Raw genomic sequence first — 22717 nt, 5'->3', positions numbered from 1 at the left:
GATTTATATGTGTGATAGACCGTTTGGCTCATGTATGGGGCATGAGATACACTCTATAATTGTGTTGCCCATCAAGTCAAAGAATAAAACACTGACAAGTGAATATCCAGATAAAATAATGAGCACTTTGATAAATACAGACTGTGTGTGCCTGCGGTTTGTAAAAAATCAAGTGGTAATATAATTATAAAAGGAAGCAATGCATGAAGTGCGTTTCTGAAGATTATGGAGTGAAATGTTGCTTTAAAAAGAATGGATTCCTTCCCTCAGGTGAGGGCAAACAGGCCCCATTTTATAGAAGTCATTTGTAATGTCTTGTAAAGAGGGTGAACAATACAACTGAATTATAAACCAATAAAGAGTATTTAACAATAAATATTTAAAAACACAACAGGAGAAATGAAACATAAATGGAATGTTTTAACTCAGGAGAACAAGCTGAGATTTCCAGAATGCAGATTACATAAAATATTAAAGTTCTGTTGGAGCAGAACCTATTTCACATTGTTTTAAAAAAAAATCAAGGTAATGGCTCAGATCACTCTTTAAACAAGATTTTTTCTAATTCTCTTCTCTACTTTCAAAACCACCAGCTTCTTAGGACTGTCTGTAAAATTGTTCTACACGAAAGGAGTGTTGACCAACAAATTTCAAGAGCTATCTTATCAAATCTGCAATACAAGTCCTGCAGCAGAGATGTTATCTCCACCACCCGCTGTCTGAAATACCTCAGTACAGACTAACACAGGTGCTAGGCATATCTCATAGTTATCTTCTTCCCAACAAGACACAGGTCGTGATTCGCTAAAAGAAATTCTATGACTGCCTACTTCACGGCTTACAGAGAATGAATCATCCATAATTAGTTTGGCCTTCCTTGTGTCAATCTGAGATGAGCCACACACATGACGATTGGCGGTCAAGGATGCCTTTGCAGTGGCAGACATAGTGTTTTTCCACATGGATCCTTTGGTCACCATCATGACTTGGAAGGCTAAGGTGTGAACATGCAGCCGAGTTAAACGTCGCTGGCCCTCCTTAATATCCCAAGATCTAAGAAGCCGATACAGCTCTCTCATTTGGTCCAGTATGGATGCCACACGAGGATAAGGGTCTGATAGGACCGTGATGTTTCCTCCCTTGATCAAACTAAGTAAGTTGGGAAGCTCTTGTTCATTCATACCAAGGGAATCAGAGTATGGTATTATGTATTCCAGCAGGTCTTTCAATAGGCTTTGCTCAACAAATGAGGCCATCTCAAAGTGGGCGCCTTTATTTGGGTCCATCGATGACAGAAGCTCCTGAAGCACCTTCAATCTAGCTTCGCGCTGACCTGTTTCATATGAAACAACAGTTATAAAAAGATATGCATTGCAACAAACTAACAGATATTTTCAGAAAATAAGCACTCAAAAATGTATGATACAGGCCAGGGGTTGACAAATCTATTTAGAAGCCAGACTTGGGTCTCTATATATAGATAGAAGTACAATATAACAAAATGTTAGGATGCATGAATAAAATTCTAGTAACATTAAATGCATCACTTCCAGGATTTGTAATGCCATTTTATAGTGAATCGCTAAGGGGTCATGAAACCCAAAATAGTTCTTTCATGATGCAGATAGAACATACATTTTTAAACAACTTTCCAGTTTACTATTATCACATTTGCTACATTCTCTATGTATCCTTTGTTAAAGGACCAGCAATGCATTATTGGGAGCTTGCTGAACACATTGGTAAGCCAATAACAAGAGGCATATATGTGCGTCCACCAATAAGCAGCTAGCACCCAGCTTCTGTGTTCACCTGGTATGCTTTTTAACAAAGGATACCAAGAGACCAAAGCAAATTAGATAACAGAAATACATTGGAAAGTTGTTTAAGATTGCATCATCATTTGAATTATGAAAGATTATTCTTTATTACCATGTCCTTTTAATAAGAGACACAATCACACAATAAACATGTTTAGTTTTTCTAAAGAGAATTAAAAAAAGGTGTATGTTGTATAAATTAAGAGTGGAAAAGCATCTTGAACCATGGTTACTGCATTTTAACTTCTGACTTGTAAATATCTCTGTGACTATAAAGTGTATTTACCAATGGACTACATTCCTGGCTTAAAGTTTTTGTTATTCTACAACTAAATACATTTTGATACATGGTTATACTAAATGTACTTCATTACTCCGTCTAGAGGAGGTGACATAACTACAGGATATCACAGGGACGATCATTTTACAACAGATAAATATTGTACAATATACAATCAGTATAACAAACCTGCCTTTTTTAAATGTAAGTCATATTTTAGCAGTTGCATCCCAGAATAGATATTATATAATCAAGCAGTGTGCTCATTTGATTCCTTACTGTATTGTATATGTTCTTTGAGTATGGATTAAGTAAATTAAATGAGACTGCACAAATAGGCATCATTCAAAAACAGAAATCTTTTACCTAATGTTCATTCTTAAACAGGTGTATTTGGAAAACTAATTTCACAAAAATAAAAACATAATTTATGCTTACCAGATAAATTCCTTTCCTTCCTGGCCACCAGGAGGAGGCAGACACCCCAGCCAAAGGCTTAAATATCCCTCCCACCCCCCAGTCATTCTGCTGAGGGAACAAGGAAAAGTAGGAGAAACATCAGGATATAAAAGGTGCCATAAGAAATAATATAAAAAAGGGAGCCGCCCATCAAAACATAAATTTCGGGTGGGGTTGTGGACTCTCTCTGCCAGGAAGGAAAGGAATATATCTGGTAAGCATAAATTATGTTTTCCTTCCATAAGGCAGGGAGAGTCCACAACTTCATTATCTACTGTTGGGAAAACTATACCCAAGCTCCAGAGGACACTGAATAACGGGAGGGAACAAAAAGAAAGAGGCGGACCCTATTCTGAGGGCACCACAGCCTGCAAAACTTTTCTCTCGAAAGCTGCTTTAGCTGCCTTACAAATCTGATCCATTGAGGCTTCGTTCTTAAAAGCCCAAGAGGAAGCCACTGCTCTATTGGAATGAGCCGTTATCCTCTCAGGAGGCTGTCGTCCCGCTGTCTCATAAGCTAAGCGGATGACACTCCTCAACCAGAAAGATAGAGAAGTCGTAGTAGCCTTCTGCCCCTTACGCTTACCCGCATAGATGACAAACAAAGAGGAAGATTGTCTGAATCCCTTAGTAGCCTGAAGATAGAACTTCAAGCCACAAACCATATCTAGATTGTGAAGCAAGCGTTCCTTCGCTGAAGAAGGATTAGGACACAAGGAAGGAACAACAATTTCTTGATTAATGTTATGATTCGACACCACCTTAGGGAGGAACCCTAGTTTAGTGATAAAACCGCCTTATCCGCATGAAAAAACAGATAAGGAAGGTCACATTGTAAAGCAGAAAGCTCAGAAACTCTGCACGCAGAGGCAATAGCCAACAAAAAAAGAACCATCCAAGATAACAATTTAATGTCAACAGTATGCAAAGGCTCAAACGAAGCCTGCTGCAAAACACTAAGAACAAGATTGAGGCTCCAGGGCGGAGCCCCAGATCTAAACACAGGTCTGATCCTAGCCAAAGCCTTAACAAAGGACTGCACATCCGGAAACTCGGCCAATCTTTTGTGCAGTAATACCGTCAGGGCCGATATGTGTCCGTTCAGGGAACTAGCAGATAAACCCTTCTCCAGTCCATCCTGGAGAAAAGCTAAAATTCTGGCAACCTTAACCTTATGCCAGGAAAAGCCACGCTCTTCACACCAGTAAACGTCCTCCACACTTTATGGTAGATACAACGAGTAACTGGCTTATGAGCTTGAACCAGAGTGTCGATAACACTCTCAGAAAACCCTCTCTTGGCTAAGACTAAGCATTCAATCTCCACGCAGTCAGCCTCGGATAATCTAGATTTTGATGACAAGGTAACCATCACTAAGGAGATGAGGACATCCCCACCAGATCCACAAACCACGTCCTTTGCGGCCACGACGGAGCAACCAGAATCACTGATGCTCACTCCTGCTTGAAGCGAGCCACCACACGAGGGAGAAGCGGTAATGGAGGAAAAAGATATATGAGCCTGAACCTCCATGGTACTGATAGAGCATCCCTCTCTATCCTCTAAGGGTCCCTTGACCCGTACCTGGGTAGCTTGTTATTGAGGCGGGATGCTATGAGATCTATCTCTAGTGTCCCCCACTCGCTGCATATCTCTGCAAACACCTCGGGTGGAGAGACCATTCCCCTGGGTGAAAGGATTGCCTGCTGCAGAAGTCCGCTTCCCAGTTGTCCACACCCGGAATGTGGATCGCTAACAGATACTAGAGTGGACTGAGACTCACAGATGTACGCCAAGATACTTCTCTCATCGCCCAGGAACTTTTCGTTCCCCCCTGTTGATGTAGGCAACCAAGGTTATATTGTCTGTTTGGAATTTGATAAACTGGGACAAACCCAGAAGGGGCCAAGCCTTCAAGACATTGAAGATTCCCCTTAGTTCCAAAATATTGATCAGAAGGGAGGGCCTGGAGGGCAAGACATGCAGAAGTTAGCTTGCAACATCTCATGAATATGGAGTCTATTATAGTTCCCTGGAAATTCACCCTTGTACTTGGAGTAAGAGAACTCTTTTCCAAGTTTATCTTCCATCCATGTGATCGAAGAAGACTGAGAAGGGACTCAATGTTCTTCCGCTAGACGAAAAGATTGTAGCTGTACCAAGATATCGTCCAGGTAAGGTGCTACTGTAATACTTCGTGTTCTGGCAACGGCTAGAAGAGCCCCCAGAATTTTTGTAAACATCCTTGTAGCAGTAGCTAGGCCAAAACGGAAGAGCCATGAACTGGAAGTGCTGGTCCAGAAAAGCAAACCTCAGGAACAGAAAAATGTTCCCTATGAATCAGAACGTAAAGGCATACATCATTCAGGTCCACTGTGGTCATAAACTGTCCTTCCTGAACCAGAGGAAGGATCGACCGCACTGTCTCCATCCTGAAAGAGGGAACGCTCAGAAACCTGTTTAGGCACTTTAGCTCCAGAATAGGACGAAAAGTTCCCTCATTCTTTGGAACCACGAAAAGGTTTGACTAAAACTCCAAACCTCTTTCTGCTGTAGGTACCAGGACAATTACTCCTAGAGAGGAGAGATCCCATATGCAACCTAAGAAGGCAGCCCTCTTTTCTGGTCTTGTCGAAAGACTGGAGAGTAGGAATCTGCCCCTGGGTGGATGAGACCTGAATCCTATCCTGTATCCTTGAGATACAACCTCCAGGACCCAAGGATCCTGTACATCCTGGAACCAAGTGCCTGAAAAAAGGGGCCACCCCTTCATGCCGATTTGTTCTTGGCGGGCTTCTTAGTCTGTTTGGACTTAATCCAGGAGTGAGCGGGCTTCAAAGTACTCTTGGGCTGATAGGACTTGGAAGAGCACTGCTGTTGTTGCGACTTGTCAGCACAAAAGGAATGAAAATTAGACAGTTGCCGTCCCTTAGGCCTATTCTTATCTTGCAGTAAGAAGGCACCTTTCCCTCCGTTAACCGTAGAGATAATGGAGTCCAGCCCTGGACCGAATACAATCTTCCCCTTGAAGGGAAGAGAAAGGAGTCTGGATTTAGAAGTCATATCCGCAGACCAAGACTTCAACCAGAGAGCCTGGTGGGCTAGAACCGCAAAGCCAGTAGTCTTTGCATTTATCCGAATAATCTGCATATTCACGTCACAGATGAAGAAGTTAGCAATTCTCAGTGCATTAATTCTCTCCTGAATATCCTTGAGGGGAGTCTCCACCTCAATGAGCTCCGACAGAGTGTCGCCGGTTGAAATAAACTGTGACCCTGTATAGCGTTTTAAAATGTATACATAAAAAACGGTCTCACCCTCCAGGATCCATGCTGTGGAACAGGCACAGCCTCTCAAGTGTGACAGTCTTGCAGCAGCACTTCTGACGTGGACTTGAGTGTGTAGCAGCAAGCAGTGAAATTCGTCAACACTGATTGCTCGGGAGCTGTTGGCGACAGTCTGGATGGGTTCGCAGAAAAACTTTCCCTGCATCTCCAAACTCTAACTTTCATCAATACTCTCACGGAGAGGTTGACATGATTACTTAAAACTCCAGTCCTTTCTCGAAGGGAACATACCCATTACAAGACTATCCAAATCTTCTGACATTTCTCTGCCACCTCCAATAGTGACGAAAGGCAAAGAATGACTGGGGGATAAGGGAAATGGGAGAGATATTTAAGACTTTGGCTGGGGTGTCTGTTCCTCCTCCTGGTGGCCAGGTGTTGTATTTCCCAATAGTAAGGAATGAAGTCGTGGACTCTCCCTGCCTTACGAAAGGAAAACACAAATTCTCATTTTACTTTTTTAAATAACAAAACAATGATGAACTCTAATAGCACAAAAGTTCAAGTGTTTATACATATAAGTTAATGTCCCTGATGTAATTCTCCCTTCATATGTATATGCTTACCCAGGGGTCAAATTATTAGAGCCATTGGTCAAAAATGGTAATTTAGTAAAACTGCTCCTACCACTAAAAGATAACACACAGAGGCACTTCTTAATATATGGAACCATAAACCTAATGATAAAAACAAAGATAGCTAAAATGTATACAGTATGGGGTAGATTTATCATAGTGCGAGCGGACATGATACGATGTAGCGTATCATGTCTGCTGCACATCGATAAATGCCGATAGCATATGCTCTCGGCACTTATCATTGCACCAGCAGTTCTTGTGAACTGCTGGTGCAATGCCGCCCCCTGCAGATTCGCAGCCAATTGGCCGCTAGCAGGGGCGGGTGTCAATCAACCCGATCGGGTTGATTTCTGTCCGCTACCTCAGAGCAGGCGGACAAGTTATGAAGCAGCGGGTCTTTAGACCGCTGCTTCATAACTTCTGTTTCAAGCGAGCCTAAAGGCTCGCGCGGAAACAGGGGCATCAAGCTCCATTCGGAGCTTGATAATTCTGCCCCTATGTCTCCTTGTATAGAGGCACTACTGGCCCCTAAAGGTGGGCATAAAAAAAAAAAAGGAAATTTATGCTTACCTGATTTATTTCTTTTACGATATGACGAGTCCACGGATTTCATCCTTACTTATGGGACATCGCCTCCTGGTCAGCAGGAGGAGGCAAAGAGCTCCACAGCAGAGCTGCATAAATAGCTCCTCCCTTCCCCCCCAACCCAGTCATTCGACCAAAGTTAGGAAGAGAAAGGAAAAGCCAAGGAACAGAGGTGACTGAAGTTTAACAAAATAAAAGCCTGTCTAGAAAACGACAGGGTGGGCCGTGGACTTGTAAAAAAAAAAAAAAAAAATTGTAAAAGAAATAAATTTATCAGGTAAGCATAAATTTCCTTTTCTTTTACAAGATATGACGAGTCCACGGATTTCATCCTTACTTATGGGATACAATACCAAAGCTATAGGACATGGATGAAAGGGAGGGACAAGACAGGGACCTAAACTGAAGGCACCACTGCTTGAAGAACCTTTCTCCCAAAAACAGCCTCGGACGAGGCAAAAGTATCAAATTTGGAAAATTTGGAAAAAGTGTGAAGAGACGACCAAGTTGCAGCCTTGCAAATCTGTTCAACAGAAGCAACATTTTTAAATGCCCATGAGGAATCCACAGCTTTAGTAGAATGAGCCGTAATTCGTTCTGGAGGTTGCTGTCCAGCACTCTCATATGCAACACGGATGATACTCCTCAGCCAAAAAGAAAGAGGTAGCCGTAGCTTTCTGACCCCTGTTTCCCAGAAAAAACAACAAATAATGAAGATGTTTGACGAAAATCCTTAGTTGCCTATAAGTAGAATTTCAAGGCACGGACTACATCCAGATTATGTAACCGACGCTCCTTCTTAGAAGAAGGGTTAGGACATAAGGAAGGAACAACAATTTCCTGATTAATATTCTTATTAGAGACTACCTTAGGAACAAAACCAGGTTTGGTACGCAACACTACCTTATCTGCATGGAAAATAAGATAAGGAGAATCACATTGTAATGCCGAAAGCTCAGAAACTCTGCAAGCAGAAGAAATAGCAACCAAAAATAAAACTTTCCAAGATAATAACTTAATATCTATGGAATGCATAGGTTCAAATGGAACCCCTTGAAGAACATTAAGAACTAAATTCAAACTCCAAGGAGGAGCAATTGGTCTAAATACAGGCCTGATTCTAGTCAGAATATCCAAGAAGCGCCTAAATAGAGGCAAAGGAAGAATCTAACAAATTGAACAAATGGAGATGTCACTTTCCATATACTAATCAAACATTTATTAATATATATTAATATGTATTAAGTATTAACATAATAATTAATAACATGGATCCATGTAACACAATATTAAAATTCAAGTAAAAACAAGTAAAAACAATTGACAATTTGGACAATTAAATCCTAATCATAAATCAATAACAGATATTACTGTAGAATAATAAAATATCGCCAGTTATGGAGATAAACAAATAAGAGTCAGATGAAATGATCTCTAAATGATGGTAATGATTCCAAAGTATGTGTGATATAGTCCCCTTTATAGGGAAAAAAGGAAAAAAATCCAGTGGAAAAATGTGAATGAAAAAACAAAAATAGAAATTGCAAATGTTTAATTGCTCCTGTGTAAAAATATATTAGAAATCCCAAAAAATGACAAAATATGATAAAAAATAATATCAAAACCAAAAACATAAATGTGTGATCGAAAAATGTGATAAAAAAATGAAGTAAATGTTATAATGGGGTTTAGAATATATATAATCCAAATATATAGTGTCAATAACTATATTAGTGAATGATCCTCCTTGTGAATGTCTTGTCTTGAGAAAGGCCTGTTAAAGAGGCCGAAACGCGTTGACAATATTTGGTGAGCATTATTTCAACATTATTTGTATTTTGAAACGTTATTGCACTATGTCACTTTTTTAACCTACAGGAATCACTAAAGGCAATACTGAAAGAAAAAGCACAGTTATTGGGATTTCTAATATATTTTTTCACAGGAGCAATTAAACATTTGCAATTTCCATTTTTGTTTTTTCATCCACATTTTTCCACTGGATTTTTTTCCTTTTTTCACTATAAAGGGGACTATATCACACATACTTTGGAATCATTACCATCATTTGGAGATCATTTCATCTGACTCTTATTTGTTTATCTCCATAACTGGCAATATTTTATTATTCTACAGTAATATCTGTTATTGATTTATGATTAGGATTTAATTGTCCAAATTGTCAATTGTTTTTACTTGAATTTTAATATTATGTGTTACATGGATCCATGTTATTAATTATTATGTTAATACTTGTTAATACATATTAATATATGTTAATAAATGTTTGATTAGTATATGGAAAGTGACATCTCCATTAGTTCAATTTGTTAGATTCTTCCTTTGCCTCTATTTAGGCGCTTCTTGGATATTTTGCTATACAAATTGTTCTATTTAGGGTGAGCTAGGTACCCTATCATCCAGGAGCTATAAGGAAGTTGGTTGAGCGCTGTAAGATATTATCACCCTGATTCTAGTCAGAGCCTGACAAAAAGATTGAACATCTGGAACATCTTCCAGACGCTTGTGTAGCAAAATAGACAAAGCAGAAACCTGTCCCTTTAAGGAACTTGCTGACAACCCTTTCTCCAATCCTTCTTGGAGAAAAAATAAAATCCTGGGAATCCTAACCCTACTCCATGAGTAGCCCTTGGATTCGCACCAATAAAGATATTTACGCCATATCTTATGGTAAATCTTTCTAGTAGCAGGCTTACGTGCCTGAATCAAGGTATCAATGACCGAATCAGAGAACCCCCGCTTAGATAAAATCAAGCGTTCAATCTCCAAGCAGTCAGCTGCAGAGAAACTAGATTCGGATGATGGAAGGGTCCCTGAATAAGAAGGTCCTGCCTCAATGGAAGCTTCCACGGTGGCAGAGAGGACATGTCCACCAGATCGGCATATCAAGTCCCCCCCGCGATCAGTCTGAACATCGCAAGCAAGGCGCACCTAAAGTCGCTGGTAAATATCCCTACAAGCAGACTTAGGAACCGTGAGGATCATGCCAGAGTGTCTGGATAAATAAAATATGTCGGTCTTGTACCCATATCCCAGTGCTTTTAGGTAATTAGACTGCTAGAATGTCTGGATATTTCACTATTAGTTAAAGGAACCTCTTGTTTTAGCCCCTAATATAATAGTGCAAGTACAGTTAATCTTAGGTATTATTGCTGTGTCCCAGAATAAAAAACTGCACTTACCTCCATGCTGAGGAACAGCATGCACAACTTCACAGTGTCAAGAGGTCCACTCTCCCTCCTGAGGTCCTGTGAAGGAAAAAGGGTCTTAGTTACAACTTCCAAGACCACACACAGAAACGCAGCTCAATCATGGGAGGCGCAGTGGAGACAAAAGTCCATCAGTTCCCACAGCCTAAAAAGAAAATCAGAAGCGGCTCTGTAATAAAATAGCACACGTTGGCACCATTTAAAAATAAAAAACTCTTGATTGAAGAATCTAAACTAACACCTCACTTTACCTCACTCCTATCACTAACACAGGCAAAGAGAATTACTGGGTTGGGGGGAAGGGAGGAGCTATTTATGCAGCTCTGCTGTGGAGCTCTTTGCCTCATCCTGCTGACCAGGAGGCGATGTCCCATAAGTAAGGATGAAATCCGTGGACTCGTCATATCTTGTAAAAGAAAACATAATTTATGCTTACCTGTTAAATTTATTTCTCTTGTGGTGTATCCAGTCCACGGACCATCCATTACTTGTGGGATATTCTCCTTCCCAACAGGAAGCTGCAAGAGGATCACCCACAGCAGAGCTGTATATATAGCTCCTCCCCTAACTGCCACTACCAGTCATTTGACCGAAGACAAGCAAGAGAAAGGAGAAACTATATGGTGCAGTGGTGACTGTAATTTAAAAATAAAAAACACCTGCCTTAAAATGACAGGGCAGGCCGTGGACTGGATACACCACAAGAGAAATAAATTTATCAGGTAAGCATAAATTATGTTTTCTCTTGTAAGGTGTATCCAGTCCACGGATCATCCATTACTTGTGGGATACCAATACCAAAGCTATAGGACACAGAGGAAGGGAGGGACAAGGCAGGCGCTTAAATGGAAGGCACCACTGCCTGCAAGACCTTTCTCCCAAAAATAGCCTCCGAAGAAGCAAAAGTATCAAATTTTAAAAACCCATGTGGAAGCTACCGCTCTAGTAGAATGAGCTGTAATCCTTTCAGGAGGCTGCTGGCCAGCAGTCTCATAAGCTAAGCGTATTATACTCCTTAGCCAAAAGAAAGAGAGGTTGCCGAAGCCTTTTGGCCTCTCCTCTGTCTAGAGTAGACAACAAACAATGCAGATGTTTGACGAAAATCTTTAGTAGCTTGTAAATAAAACTTTAAAGCACGAACCACGTCAAGATTGTGTAAAAGACGTTCCTTCTTTGAAGAAGGATTAGGACACAGTGACGGTACAACAATCTCCTGATTGATATTTTTATTAGATACCACCTTAGATAAAAAAACAGGTTTGGTACGTAACACTACCTTATCTGCATGAAAAATGACATAAGGGGAATCACATTGTAAAGCAGATAACTCCGAAACTCTTTGAGCCAAGGAGATAGCTACTAAAAACAGAACCTTCCAGGATAAGAGCTTAATATCTATGGAATGCAAAGGTTCAAACGGAACCCCTTGAAGAACCTTAAGAACTAAATTTAAACTCCAAAGCGGAGCAACAGGTTTAAACACAGGCTTGATTCTGACTAAAGCCTGACAAAACGCCTGCACGTCTGGAACCTCAGCCAGACGTTTGTGCAAAAGAATACACAGAGCAGAAATCTGTCCTTTTAAGGAACTAGCTGACAAACCCTTCTCCAATCCTTCTTGGAGAAAAGATAATATCCTAGGAATCCTGACCTTACTCCATGAGTAACCCTTGGATTCACACCAATGAAGATATTTACACCATATCTTATGATAGATTTTCCTGGTGACAGGCTTTCGCGCCTGTATTAAGGTATCAATGACCGACTCGGAGAAACCACGCTTTGATAAAACCAAGCGTTCAATCTCCAAGCAGTCAGCCACAGAGAAATTAGATTTGGATGGTTGAAAGGACCCTGAAGTAGAAGGTCCTGCCTCAGAGGCAGAGTCCATGGTGGAAAGGATGACATGTCCACCAGATCTGCATACCAAGTCCTGCGTGGCCACGCAGGTGCTATCAAAATTACCGATGCTCTCTCCTGTTTGATCTTGGCAATCAGACGAGGAAGCAGAGGAAACGGTGGAAACACATAAGCCAGGTTGAAGGACCAAGGCGCTGCTAGAGCATCTATCAGCGCTGCCTTGGGATCCCTGGACCTGTAACAAGGAAGCTTGGCGTTCTGGCGAGACGCCATGAGATCCAGTTCTGGTTTGCCCCAACGTTGAATCAACTGTGCAAACACCTCCGGATGGAGCTCCCACTCCCCCGGATGAAAAGTCTGATGACTTAGAAAATCTGCCTCCCAGTTCTCTACTCCTGGGATATGGATAGCGGATAGATGGCAAGAGTGAATCTCTGCCCATTGAATTATCTTTGAAACCTCCAACATTGCTAGGGAGCTCCTTGTTCCCCCTTGATGGTTGATGTAAGCTACAGTCGTGATGTTGTCCGACTGAAATCTGATGAACCTCACTGCCGCTAGCTGAGGCCAAGCCTGAAGAGCATTGAATATCGCTCTTAGTTCCAGAATGTTTATTGGAAGGAGTGCCTCCTCCTGAGTCCACGACCCCTGAGCCTTCAGAGAGTTCCAGACTGCACCCCAGCCCAGAAGGCTGGCATCTGTTGTTACTATTGTCCAATCTGGCCTGCGGAAGGTCATACCTTTGGACAGATGGACCCGAGATAGCCACCAGAGAAGATAATCCCTGGTCTCTTGATCCAGATTTAGTAGAGGGGACAAATCTGTGTAATCCCCATTCCACTGACTGAGCATGCAGAGTTGCAGCGGTCTGAGATGTAGGCGGGCAAACGGAACTATGTCCATTGCCGCTACCATTAAGCCGATTACTTCCATACACTTAGCCACCGAAGGGCGAGAAGTATAATAAAGAACACGGCAGGAATTTAGAAGTTTTGACAACCTGTCCTCTTTCAGGTAAATCCTCATTTCTACAGAATCTATCAGAGTTCCCAGGAAGGAAACTCTTGTGAGAGGGGATAGAGAACTCTTCTTTTCGTTCACTTTCCACCCATGAGACTTCAGGAATGCCAGAACAATGTCCGTATGGGACTTGGCAATTTGGAAATTCGACACATGTATCAGAATGTCATCTAAGTAAGGGGCTACTGTTATACCCTGCGGCCTTAGGACTGCCAGAAGTGACCCCAGAACCTTTGTAAAGATTCTTGGTGCCGTAGCTAACCCAAAGGGAAGAGCCACAAACTGGTAATGCCTGTCTAGGAAGGCGAACCTGAGAAACCGATGATGATCTTTGTGTATCGGAATGTGAAGATAAGCATCCTTTAAGTCCACGGTAGTCATGTATTGACCCTCCTGGATCATAGGTAGGATGGTTCGAATAGTCTCCATCTTGAAAGATGGGACCCTGAGAAATTTGTTTAGGATCTTGAGATCTAAGATTGGTCTGAAGGTTCCCTCTTTCTTGGGAACCACAAAGAGATTTGAATAGAAGCCTTGCCCCTGTTCCTCCTTTGGAACTGGGTGGATCACTCCCATAACTAGGAGGTCTTGAACACAATGTAAGAATGCCTCTCTCTTTATCTGGTCTGCAGATAATTGTGAGAGGTGAAATCTTCCTTTTGGGGAAGAAGCTTTGAAGTCCAGAAGATATCCCTGGGACACAATTTCCAACGCCCAGGGATCCTGGACATCTATTGCCCAAGCCTGGGCGAAGAGAGAAAGTCTGCCCCCTACTAGATCCGTTACCGGATCGGGGGCTGATCTTTCATGCTGTCTTAGAGGCAGCAGCAGGCTTCTTGGCCTGCTAACCTTTGTTCCAGGCCTGGTTAGGTCTCCAGACCAGCTTGGACTGGGCAAAATTTCCCTCTTGTTTTGCATTAGAGGGAGTTGATGCCGCGCTCGTCTAAAAGTTTCGAAAGGCACGAAAATTAGTTTTTTTGGTCCTTAATTTATTAGATCTATCCTGAGGAAGGGCATGACCTTTTCCTCCAGTAATATCAGAAATGATCTCCTTCAGTCCAGGCCCGAATAGGGTCTGCCCCTTGAAGGGAATGTTGAGAAGCTTAGACTTTGAAGTAACGTCAGCTGACCAGGATTTAAGCCATAGCGCCCTACGTGCCTGTATAGCAAAACCTGAGTTTTTAGCCGTTAGTTTGGTTAAATGAACAACAGCGTCAGAAACAAATGAATTGGCTAGCTTAAGCGCTTTAAGCTTGTCAAGTATATCATCCAATGGAGTTTCTACCTGTAAGGCCTCTTCCAGAGACTCAAACCAGAAGGCAGCAGCAGCAGTGACCGGGGCAATGCATCCAAGAAGCTGGAGAATAAAACCTTGTTGAATAAAAATTTTCTTAAGGTAACCCTCTAACTTTTTATCCATTGGATCTAGGAAAGCACAACTGTCCTCGACGGGAATAGTTGTACGCTTAGCTAGGGTAGAAACTGCTCCCTCCACCTTAGGGACCGTTTGCCATAAGTCCCGTGTAGCGGCATCTATTGGAAACATTTTCTTAAAAATAGGAGGGGGAGAGAACGGTACACCTGGTCTATCCCATTCCTTAGTAATAATTTCTGAAAACCTTTTAGGTATTGGAAAAACATCAGTGTAAACAGGCACTGCATAGTATTTATCCAATCTACACAATTTCTCTGGCACTATAATGGTGTCACAGTCATCCAGAGTAGCTAAAACCTCCCTGAGCAACACGCGGAGGTGTTCAAGCTTAAATTTAAATGTAGACATATCAGAATCAGGTTGAAGCATCTTCCCTGAGTCAGAAAAATCACCCACAAAAAGAAGCTCTCCTGCCTCAGCTTCTGCATATTGTGAGGGGATATCAGACATAGCTACTAAAGCGTCAGAGAGCTCTGTATGTTTTCTAGTCCCAGAGCTGTCTCGCTTTCCTTGTAACCCTGGTAGTTTGGACAATACCGCTGTAAGGGTATGATCCATAACTGCCGCCATGTCTTGTAAAGTAAACGCCATGGGCGCGCTAGATGTACTTGGCACCACTTGAGCGGGAGTCCCTTGAGCAGGAGTCAAAGGTTCTGACACGTGGGGCGAGTTAGTCGGCATAACTTCCCCCTTGTCAATTTCCTCTGGTGATAAATCTTTTAAAGACAGAATATGATCTTTATAACTTAAAGTAAAATCAGTACATTTGGTACACATTCTAAGAGGGGGTTCCACAATGGCTTCTAAACATAATGAACAAGGAGTTTCCTCTATGTCAGACATGTTTAAACAGACTAGCAATGAGACCAACAAGCTTGGAAAACACTTTGATAAATGTAAACAAGGAAAAATTAAAACGGTACTGTGCCTTTAAGAGAAACAAATTTTGTCAGAAATTGAAAAACAGTGATAAAAAGCAGTAAATCTTACGAAATTTTTACAGTGTGTATAATAGACTAACAGAGCATTGCACCCACTTGCAAATGGATGATTAACCCCTTAGTTTCAAAACTGGATCAAAAAAACGATATAAACGTTTTTTAACAGTCACAACAAACTGCCACAGCTCTGCTGTGGCCCTACCTGCCCATACAATGACTTTTGAAGGCACAAAAACCCTTTGTAGAGGTCCTAAGTGTTCAGGGGACTCCTTCAGGGAAGCTGGAAGTCTCAAGCTGCAAAAACTACTGCACGATTTAGGCCTGAAATTAGGCCCCTCCCAACCTGTACTCACAGTGAGAGGGCCATAAAAAACTATCCCTAGGCAAAATCTAGCCAGCCATGTGGAAAAAACTGGGCCCCAATAAAGTTTTATCACCAATATGTAGAAAAAAACGTTTAAACACTTCCAGCAAACGTTATCTTATTTTCAGTAATGTGAGAAAGTAATAAAAATATTACCTTTTACAGCAAGCATGATACTAGTCGTTATTAAATCACTGTAATCAGGCTTAGCTTAAATAAATCCGGTATTAACAGCATTTTCTAGCATATTCATTTCTCTAGAAAAATTTAAACTGCACATACCTCATAGGAGACCCTGCACGCCATTCCCCCAGCTGAAGTTACCTCATCTCTTCAGTTATGTGTCAGAACAGCAATGGATCTTAGTTACGACCTGCTAAGATCATCAAAAACCACAGGCAGACTCTTCTTCAACTTTCTGCCTGAGGCTAAAACAGTACAACTCCGATACCATTTGAAAATAAGAAACTTTTGATTGAAGATAAACTACATACAATTCTGCACATCTCTCTAGCTACTTCCTATCATGTCGAGAGCTGCAAGAGAATGACTGGTAGTGGCAGTTAGGGGAGGAGCTATATAGACAGCTCTGCTGTGGGTGATCCTCTTGCAGCTTCCTGTTGGGAAGGAGAATATCCCACAAGTAATGGATGATCCATGGACTGGATACACCTTACAAGAGAAATAATGATTTTTTTTTTACTTCTCAATTTTACTTTTTTACAATAAATATTTTGTAAGCAAACTAGATTTTTTTTTTTTATTCTTAAAAGGGACAGGAATCCCCACATTTTTCTTTCATGATTTGGATAGAACATACCTTTTTAATCAACTCTCCAATTTACTTATATTTAAAAATGTGCTTCATTCTCTTGTTATCCTTTGCTGAAGGAACACCACTGCACTACTGGCAGCTAGCTGAACAAATATAGTTAGCCAACCACAAGATACAAATGTGTGTTGCCACCAATCGGCAACTAGCTCCTACCAAATCGGCAACAATAGCATTTATACTAAGTTATAATCTACGTTAAAATTTATTTTTTAAGATAATAAATTGGCAAAGTACAGTATACATTCATAAATATTTATTTAAGACTGGGGCATCAATTATCTTAAAGTGTGTTGCTTTAGAACTGTGAGTGTATCTCTATTCCCAAATAGATCACTTATAAATTTACGTTTTCTTTTCTCCATCACTGCAGCATTAGCTCTGTTACTTAGACAGTATGTGCACCGAAAGTTGTGTGTTGCACACCTTATCAAATAGGAGATTGGAGGCTACAGACATATGCCTTTTGTCATTGGCTAGACAAGATGTGTTCAAATAGGTCTCAATAATACACTGCTGGGCTCAAAATTTCCACTCGCCCACTAGCAAGTACAAATTGAACTGTGGTGAGTAGTGAAAGAAAGTGAGTGAATGTTAAATCAACATTCACTCACTATTGAAGGCTGGGTATGTAGGTGCAGCAGTAAAATGCTGCTGTAAAGATGGAGCATCAGCTTGAAGGTGGAGCGTCCCCGTGAAGGTGGAGCACAGTTGCGTCGGTGTGGAGGCACTGAAAAGAAGCGTGGGTGATGAGAGGCAGCAGAATACAGAAGAGGCATTGTTAACAGTAGTGCGGATTATGTGAGATAAAAAGGGCCTTAATCGGTCTGGGGGCAATAAATGAGGGGATAGGAAGCCATTTGTTAATAGAGAAGGCCGATTGGTCATCAGTACCAATTAAGTAGCATTTCTGAATTCAGGTGGGAGTTTTGCAGCTGTATACATAAAAACTTCAGCAACAAACAGGTAGTTTAAGAGATTTTGTGGGCTTTTCAGAGATTTTTGCTATCAAATATCCCTAGTCAGGTTGCAAAGTAGGGGAATATGCTTGTAGCATTAATTTAAAGGAATATTGTGAAAAAACAAAATTCATGCTTACTTGATAAATTTCTTTCTTTCCGGACATGGAGAGTCCACAACGTCATTCCAATTACTAGTGGGATATTCAACTCCCAGCAGGAGGAGGCAAAGAGCACCCCAGCAAAGCTGTTAAGTGTAACTTCCCTTACCCATAATCCCCAGTCATTCAGCCGAAGGAAAATGGAAAAACAAGAAACACAAGGGTGAAAAAGGTGCCTGAGGTTTAACAAAAAAACTGCTGAATTATAATTAAAAAGAGGGCGGGGTCGTGGACTCTCCATGTCCGCAAAGAAAGAAATTTATCAGGTAAGCATAAATTTTCTTTTCTGTCCTATGGCATGGAGAGTCCACAACATCATTCCAATTACTAGTGGGAACCAATACCCAAGCTAGAGGACACAAAATGTACAGGGATGGATAAAAAAGGCAGGACGACCTAAACAGAAGGCACCACCGCTTGAAGAGCCTTTCTCCCAAAAGAAGCCTCAGCCGAGGCAAAAGTATAAAATTTGTAGAATTTGGAAAAAGTATGCGAAGAGGACCATGTTGCCACCTTGCAAATCTGTTCCACAGAAGCTTCATTTTTGAAAGCCCAAGAAGAGGAGACAGCCCTAGTGGAATGAGCCATAATTATCTCAGGAGGCTGCTGTCCAGCAGTCTCATAAGCCAAATGAATCAAACTTTTCAACCAGAGAGACAGAGTAGTATAAGTGGCCTTCTGACCCTTACGCCTTCCAGATAAAACAACAAACAGGGAAGAAAAATGCCGAAAATCTTTAGTAGCTTGCAAGTAAAATTTTAGAACGCGCACAACATCCAAGTTATGCAAAAGACGTTCCTTATGAGAAGAAGGATTAGGACAAAGAGAACAAACAACAATTTCCTGATTAATGTTTTGATCCGTCACCACCTTAGGGAGAAAACCCAATTTAGCTGCGAAGGACCGCCTTATCTGCATGAAGAATAAGTTACGGGGAATCACACTGCAGAGCTGGAAGCTTAGAATTTCTGCGAGCGGAAGAAATAGCAAGTAGAAACAAAATCTTCCTAAATAAAATTTTTATATCAACAACCTGAACAAAAGCTTGAACATCTGGTAAATCAGCCAGACGTTTGTGCAAAAGGATAGATAATGTAGAAATCTGACCCTTCAAAATAAAGACCGACAAACCCTTCTCCAGGCCATCCTGAAGAAAAGACGAAATCTGGAGAATCCTCACCTGGCTCCAGGAGAAACCCTTAGATGCGCACCAATAAAGATATTTAAACCATACAAAGTATCAATGACCACTTCAGAAAAACCACGCCTATACAGAATTAGGCGTTCAATCTCCAAGAAGTCAGCTTCAGAGAATCCAGGTTTGGATGGAGGAAAGAACCCTGAATTAGAAGGTCCTTCATCAGAGGTAACCACCAAGGAGGTAGAGATGACATTCTTACTAGATCTGCAAACCAAATCCACGCAGGAGTTATTAGGAAACAGATATGCCAGAGAGAACATCCAAGGAACCGCTAGAGCATCTATCAGAAAGGCCTGAGGATCTCTTGACCTTGAACCGTACTTTGGAACATTGGCATTTTGGCAGGACGCCATCAGATCCAACTCTGGAACCCCCCATTTGAGGGTTATCTGAGAGAACACTTCTGGATGGAGAGCCCACTCCCCGGGATGAAAGGTCTCAGAAAATCTGCCTCCCAATTGTCCACTCCTGGAAAGTGGATGGCAGATAGGAGACAGTCGTGAGCTTCTGCCCACTGCAGAATGCGAGACACCTCCTTCATTGCCATGGAACTCCGAGTCCCTTCCTGGTGGTTGATGTAAGCCACTGAGGTGATGTTGTTCCAACAGGAATCTGAAAAACCAGACTAAAGATAATTGAGGCCACGCTGACAGGGCATTCTCAACTCCAAGATGTTTATGAGAAGAGAAGACTCTTCCTGAGACCACAGGCCCTGAGCCTTCAGAGAACCCCAAACAGCTCCCCAGCCTGACAGGCTGGCGTCCGTAGTCACAATCACCCAGACAAATCTGACGGAGCATGCAAAGCTGCAGCGGTCGCAGGTGGAACCGAGCAAAAGGAATGACGTCCATGGAAGCCACCATTAGACCAATCACCTCCATGCACTGAGCCACTGATGGACGAAAGGCAGACTGGAGGGAAAGGCAAGAAGTTTGGATTTTCTGACGTCCGTCATGAAAATCTTCACAGACAGAGAATCTATGATTGTCCCTAGAAAAATCACTCTTGTAGTTGGAACTAGAGAACTCTTCTCTAGATTCACTTTCCACCCGTGGGAATGTAGAAAAGACAACAACATCTCTGTTTGAGATTTTGCTGGTTGAAAAGACGATGCCTGAACCAAGATGTTGTCTAGATAAGGCGCCACTGCAATTCCCTGGGATCTGATCACTGCCAATAGAGCTTCCAGAACCTTTGCGAATACTCTGGGAGCTGTGGCAAGACCAAACGGAAGAGTAATAAACTGGAAATGCTTGTCCAGAAAGACAAACCTTAGAAACTGGTAATGATCCCTGTGAATGGGAACATATAAGTACGCATCTTTCAGGTCTATGGTTGTCATGAACTGACCTTCCTGAACAAATGGAAGAATGGAATGAATAGTTTTCATCTTGAAGGACGGAACCCTGAGGAATTTGTTTAGGCACTTTAGATCTAGGATCGGACGAAAAACTCCCTCCTTTTTGGGAAACCACAAATAGATTTGAATAAAAACCTAGAACTTGCTCCTCTAGAGGGACAAGTACAATAACTCCCAGGGAGGATAGGTCCTTTATGCAATTTAAGAAGGCCTCCCTCTTTACCTGGTTTGAGGAGTCTTGACAGGAGAAATCTGCAAGACTAGAATCCAATTTTGTAACCCTGGGATACCATGTCCACAGCCCATGGATCTGGGACATCGCATTTCCAAGCCTGTCAAAAAAGAGAAAAAGTCTGCCCCCCACGCGTGATCCAAAACCGGATCGGGGCGGACCCTTCACGCTGATTTAGAGTCAGCGGAAGACTTCTTGTTTTGTTTTCCCTTGTTCCAGGGCTCGCTGGATTTCCAAGTGGACCTTGATTGGTCTGGTTTGGAAGAGGAGGACTTCTGTTCCTTAAAGTTGTGAAAGGAACGAAAATTAGAAGTCTTTTGACCCCTAGATCTATTCTTCTTGTCCTGAGGTAGGAAAGAACCCTTTCCACTCGCCCGTAATCTCAGAAATGATTTCCGCCAGACTAGGTACAAACAGAGTTTTACTCTTATAAAGGTAAAGCCAAAAACTTGGCCTTTGAAGAAACGTCAGCCAACCAAGATTTTAACCACAGAGCTCTGCGGGCTAGCACAGTGAAGCTAGACATCTTAGCTCCCAGTCTTATTATCTGCATGTTGGCATCACAGATAAAGGTATTGGCCAGTTTGAGAGCTTTGATCCTATCTTGGATCTCCTCTACCATAGTTTCCTCTGAAATAAGATCAGACAAGGCAATACTCGCTGCAGGTTGCCACTGTAATTCTTGATGGATATACATCTTTTTTAAGTAAGCTTCTAGCTTCTTATCCATTGGATACTTAAAAGAGCAAATATCCCCTATATGAATGTTAGTTCTCTTAGCAAGAGTAGAAATAGCTCCTTCTACTTTAGGCACAGTGCGCCATGAGTCACGAATAGATTCAGCAACAGGAAAAATCTTTTTAAAAACAGGGGAAAAAGAACCCCTGGTTTATCCCAGCTTGAGAAAGGGGCAGGAATCCCGAAACGTTGCTCCAAATAAAGGTTTAGCCTTTTAAAACTTGTGTGCCACCCTATTCTTTGTTATAATATATATATATATATATATATATATATATATATATATATATATATATATATATACACACACACACAGTATATGTATATATATATATATATATGTATTATATATACTGTATATATATATATATATATATATATAACATAATTTATGCTTACCTGATAAATTTATTTCTCTTGTAGTGTATCCAGTCCACGGATCATCCATTACTTATGGGATATTAACTCCTCCCCAACAGGAAGTGCAAGAGGATTCACCCAGCAGAGCTGCTATATAGCTCCTCCCCTAACTGCCATTACCAGTCATTCGACCGAAAACATGCAGAGAAAGGAAAACCATAGGGTACAGTGGTGACTGTAGTTTAATGGAAAAATTACCTGCCTTAAAGTGACAGGGCGGGCCGTGGACTGGATACACTACAAGAGAAATAAATTTATCAGGTAAGCATAAATTATGTTTTCTCTTGTTAAGTGTATCCAGTCCACGGATCATCCATTACTTATGGGATACCAATACCAAAGCTAAAGTACACGGATGACGGGAGGGACAGGCAGGCTCTTTATACGGAAGGAACCACTGCCTGAAGAACCTTTCTCCCAAAAACAGCCTCCGAAGAAGCAAAAGTGTCAAATTTGTAAAATTTGGAAAAAGTATGAAGAGAAGACCAAGTTGCAGCCTTGCAAATCTGTTCAACAGAAGCCTCATTCTTAAAGGCCCAAGTGGAAGCCACAGCTCTAGTAGAATGTGCTGTAATTCTTTCAGGAGGCTGCTGTCCAGCAGTCTCATAGGCTAACCGTATTATGCTACGAAGCCAAAAGGAGAGAGAGGTAGCCGAAGCTTTTTGACCTCTCCTCTGACCAGAATAAACGACAAACAGGGAAGACGTTTGTCGAAAATCCTTAGTTGCCTGTAGATAAAATTTCAGGGCACGGACTACATCTAGATTGTGTAGCAGACGTTCCTTTTTCGAAGAAGGATTAGGACACAAAGATGTAACCACAATCTCTTGATTGATATTCCTGTTAGTGACCACCTTAGGTAGGAACCCAGGTTTAGTACGCAGAACTACCTTGT

General features: G+C 41.6%; 1 protein-coding gene across 1 annotated transcript in view; it reads right to left on the bottom strand.

The window, feature by feature from the left end:
- Positions 1–395: 395 nt before the first annotated feature.
- The window catches only part of LOC128657557 (ADP-dependent glucokinase), an 86073-nt gene continuing 63751 nt past the window's right edge, over positions 396–22717 (bottom strand). Inside the window, exon 7 of the mRNA XM_053711933.1 lies at positions 396–1333. Coding sequence (XP_053567908.1) covers positions 666–1333 — 668 coding nt within the window. The 3' untranslated portion in view covers positions 396–665. The remainder of the gene's footprint in view (positions 1334–22717) is intronic.

This window comes from Bombina bombina, chromosome 4 (genome assembly GCF_027579735.1).
Source record: "Bombina bombina isolate aBomBom1 chromosome 4, aBomBom1.pri, whole genome shotgun sequence".
Lineage (NCBI taxonomy): Eukaryota > Metazoa > Chordata > Amphibia > Anura > Bombinatoridae > Bombina > Bombina bombina.
Note: the sequence above shows the minus strand (reverse complement) of the source record. Positions and strands in the feature narration are given on the sequence as shown.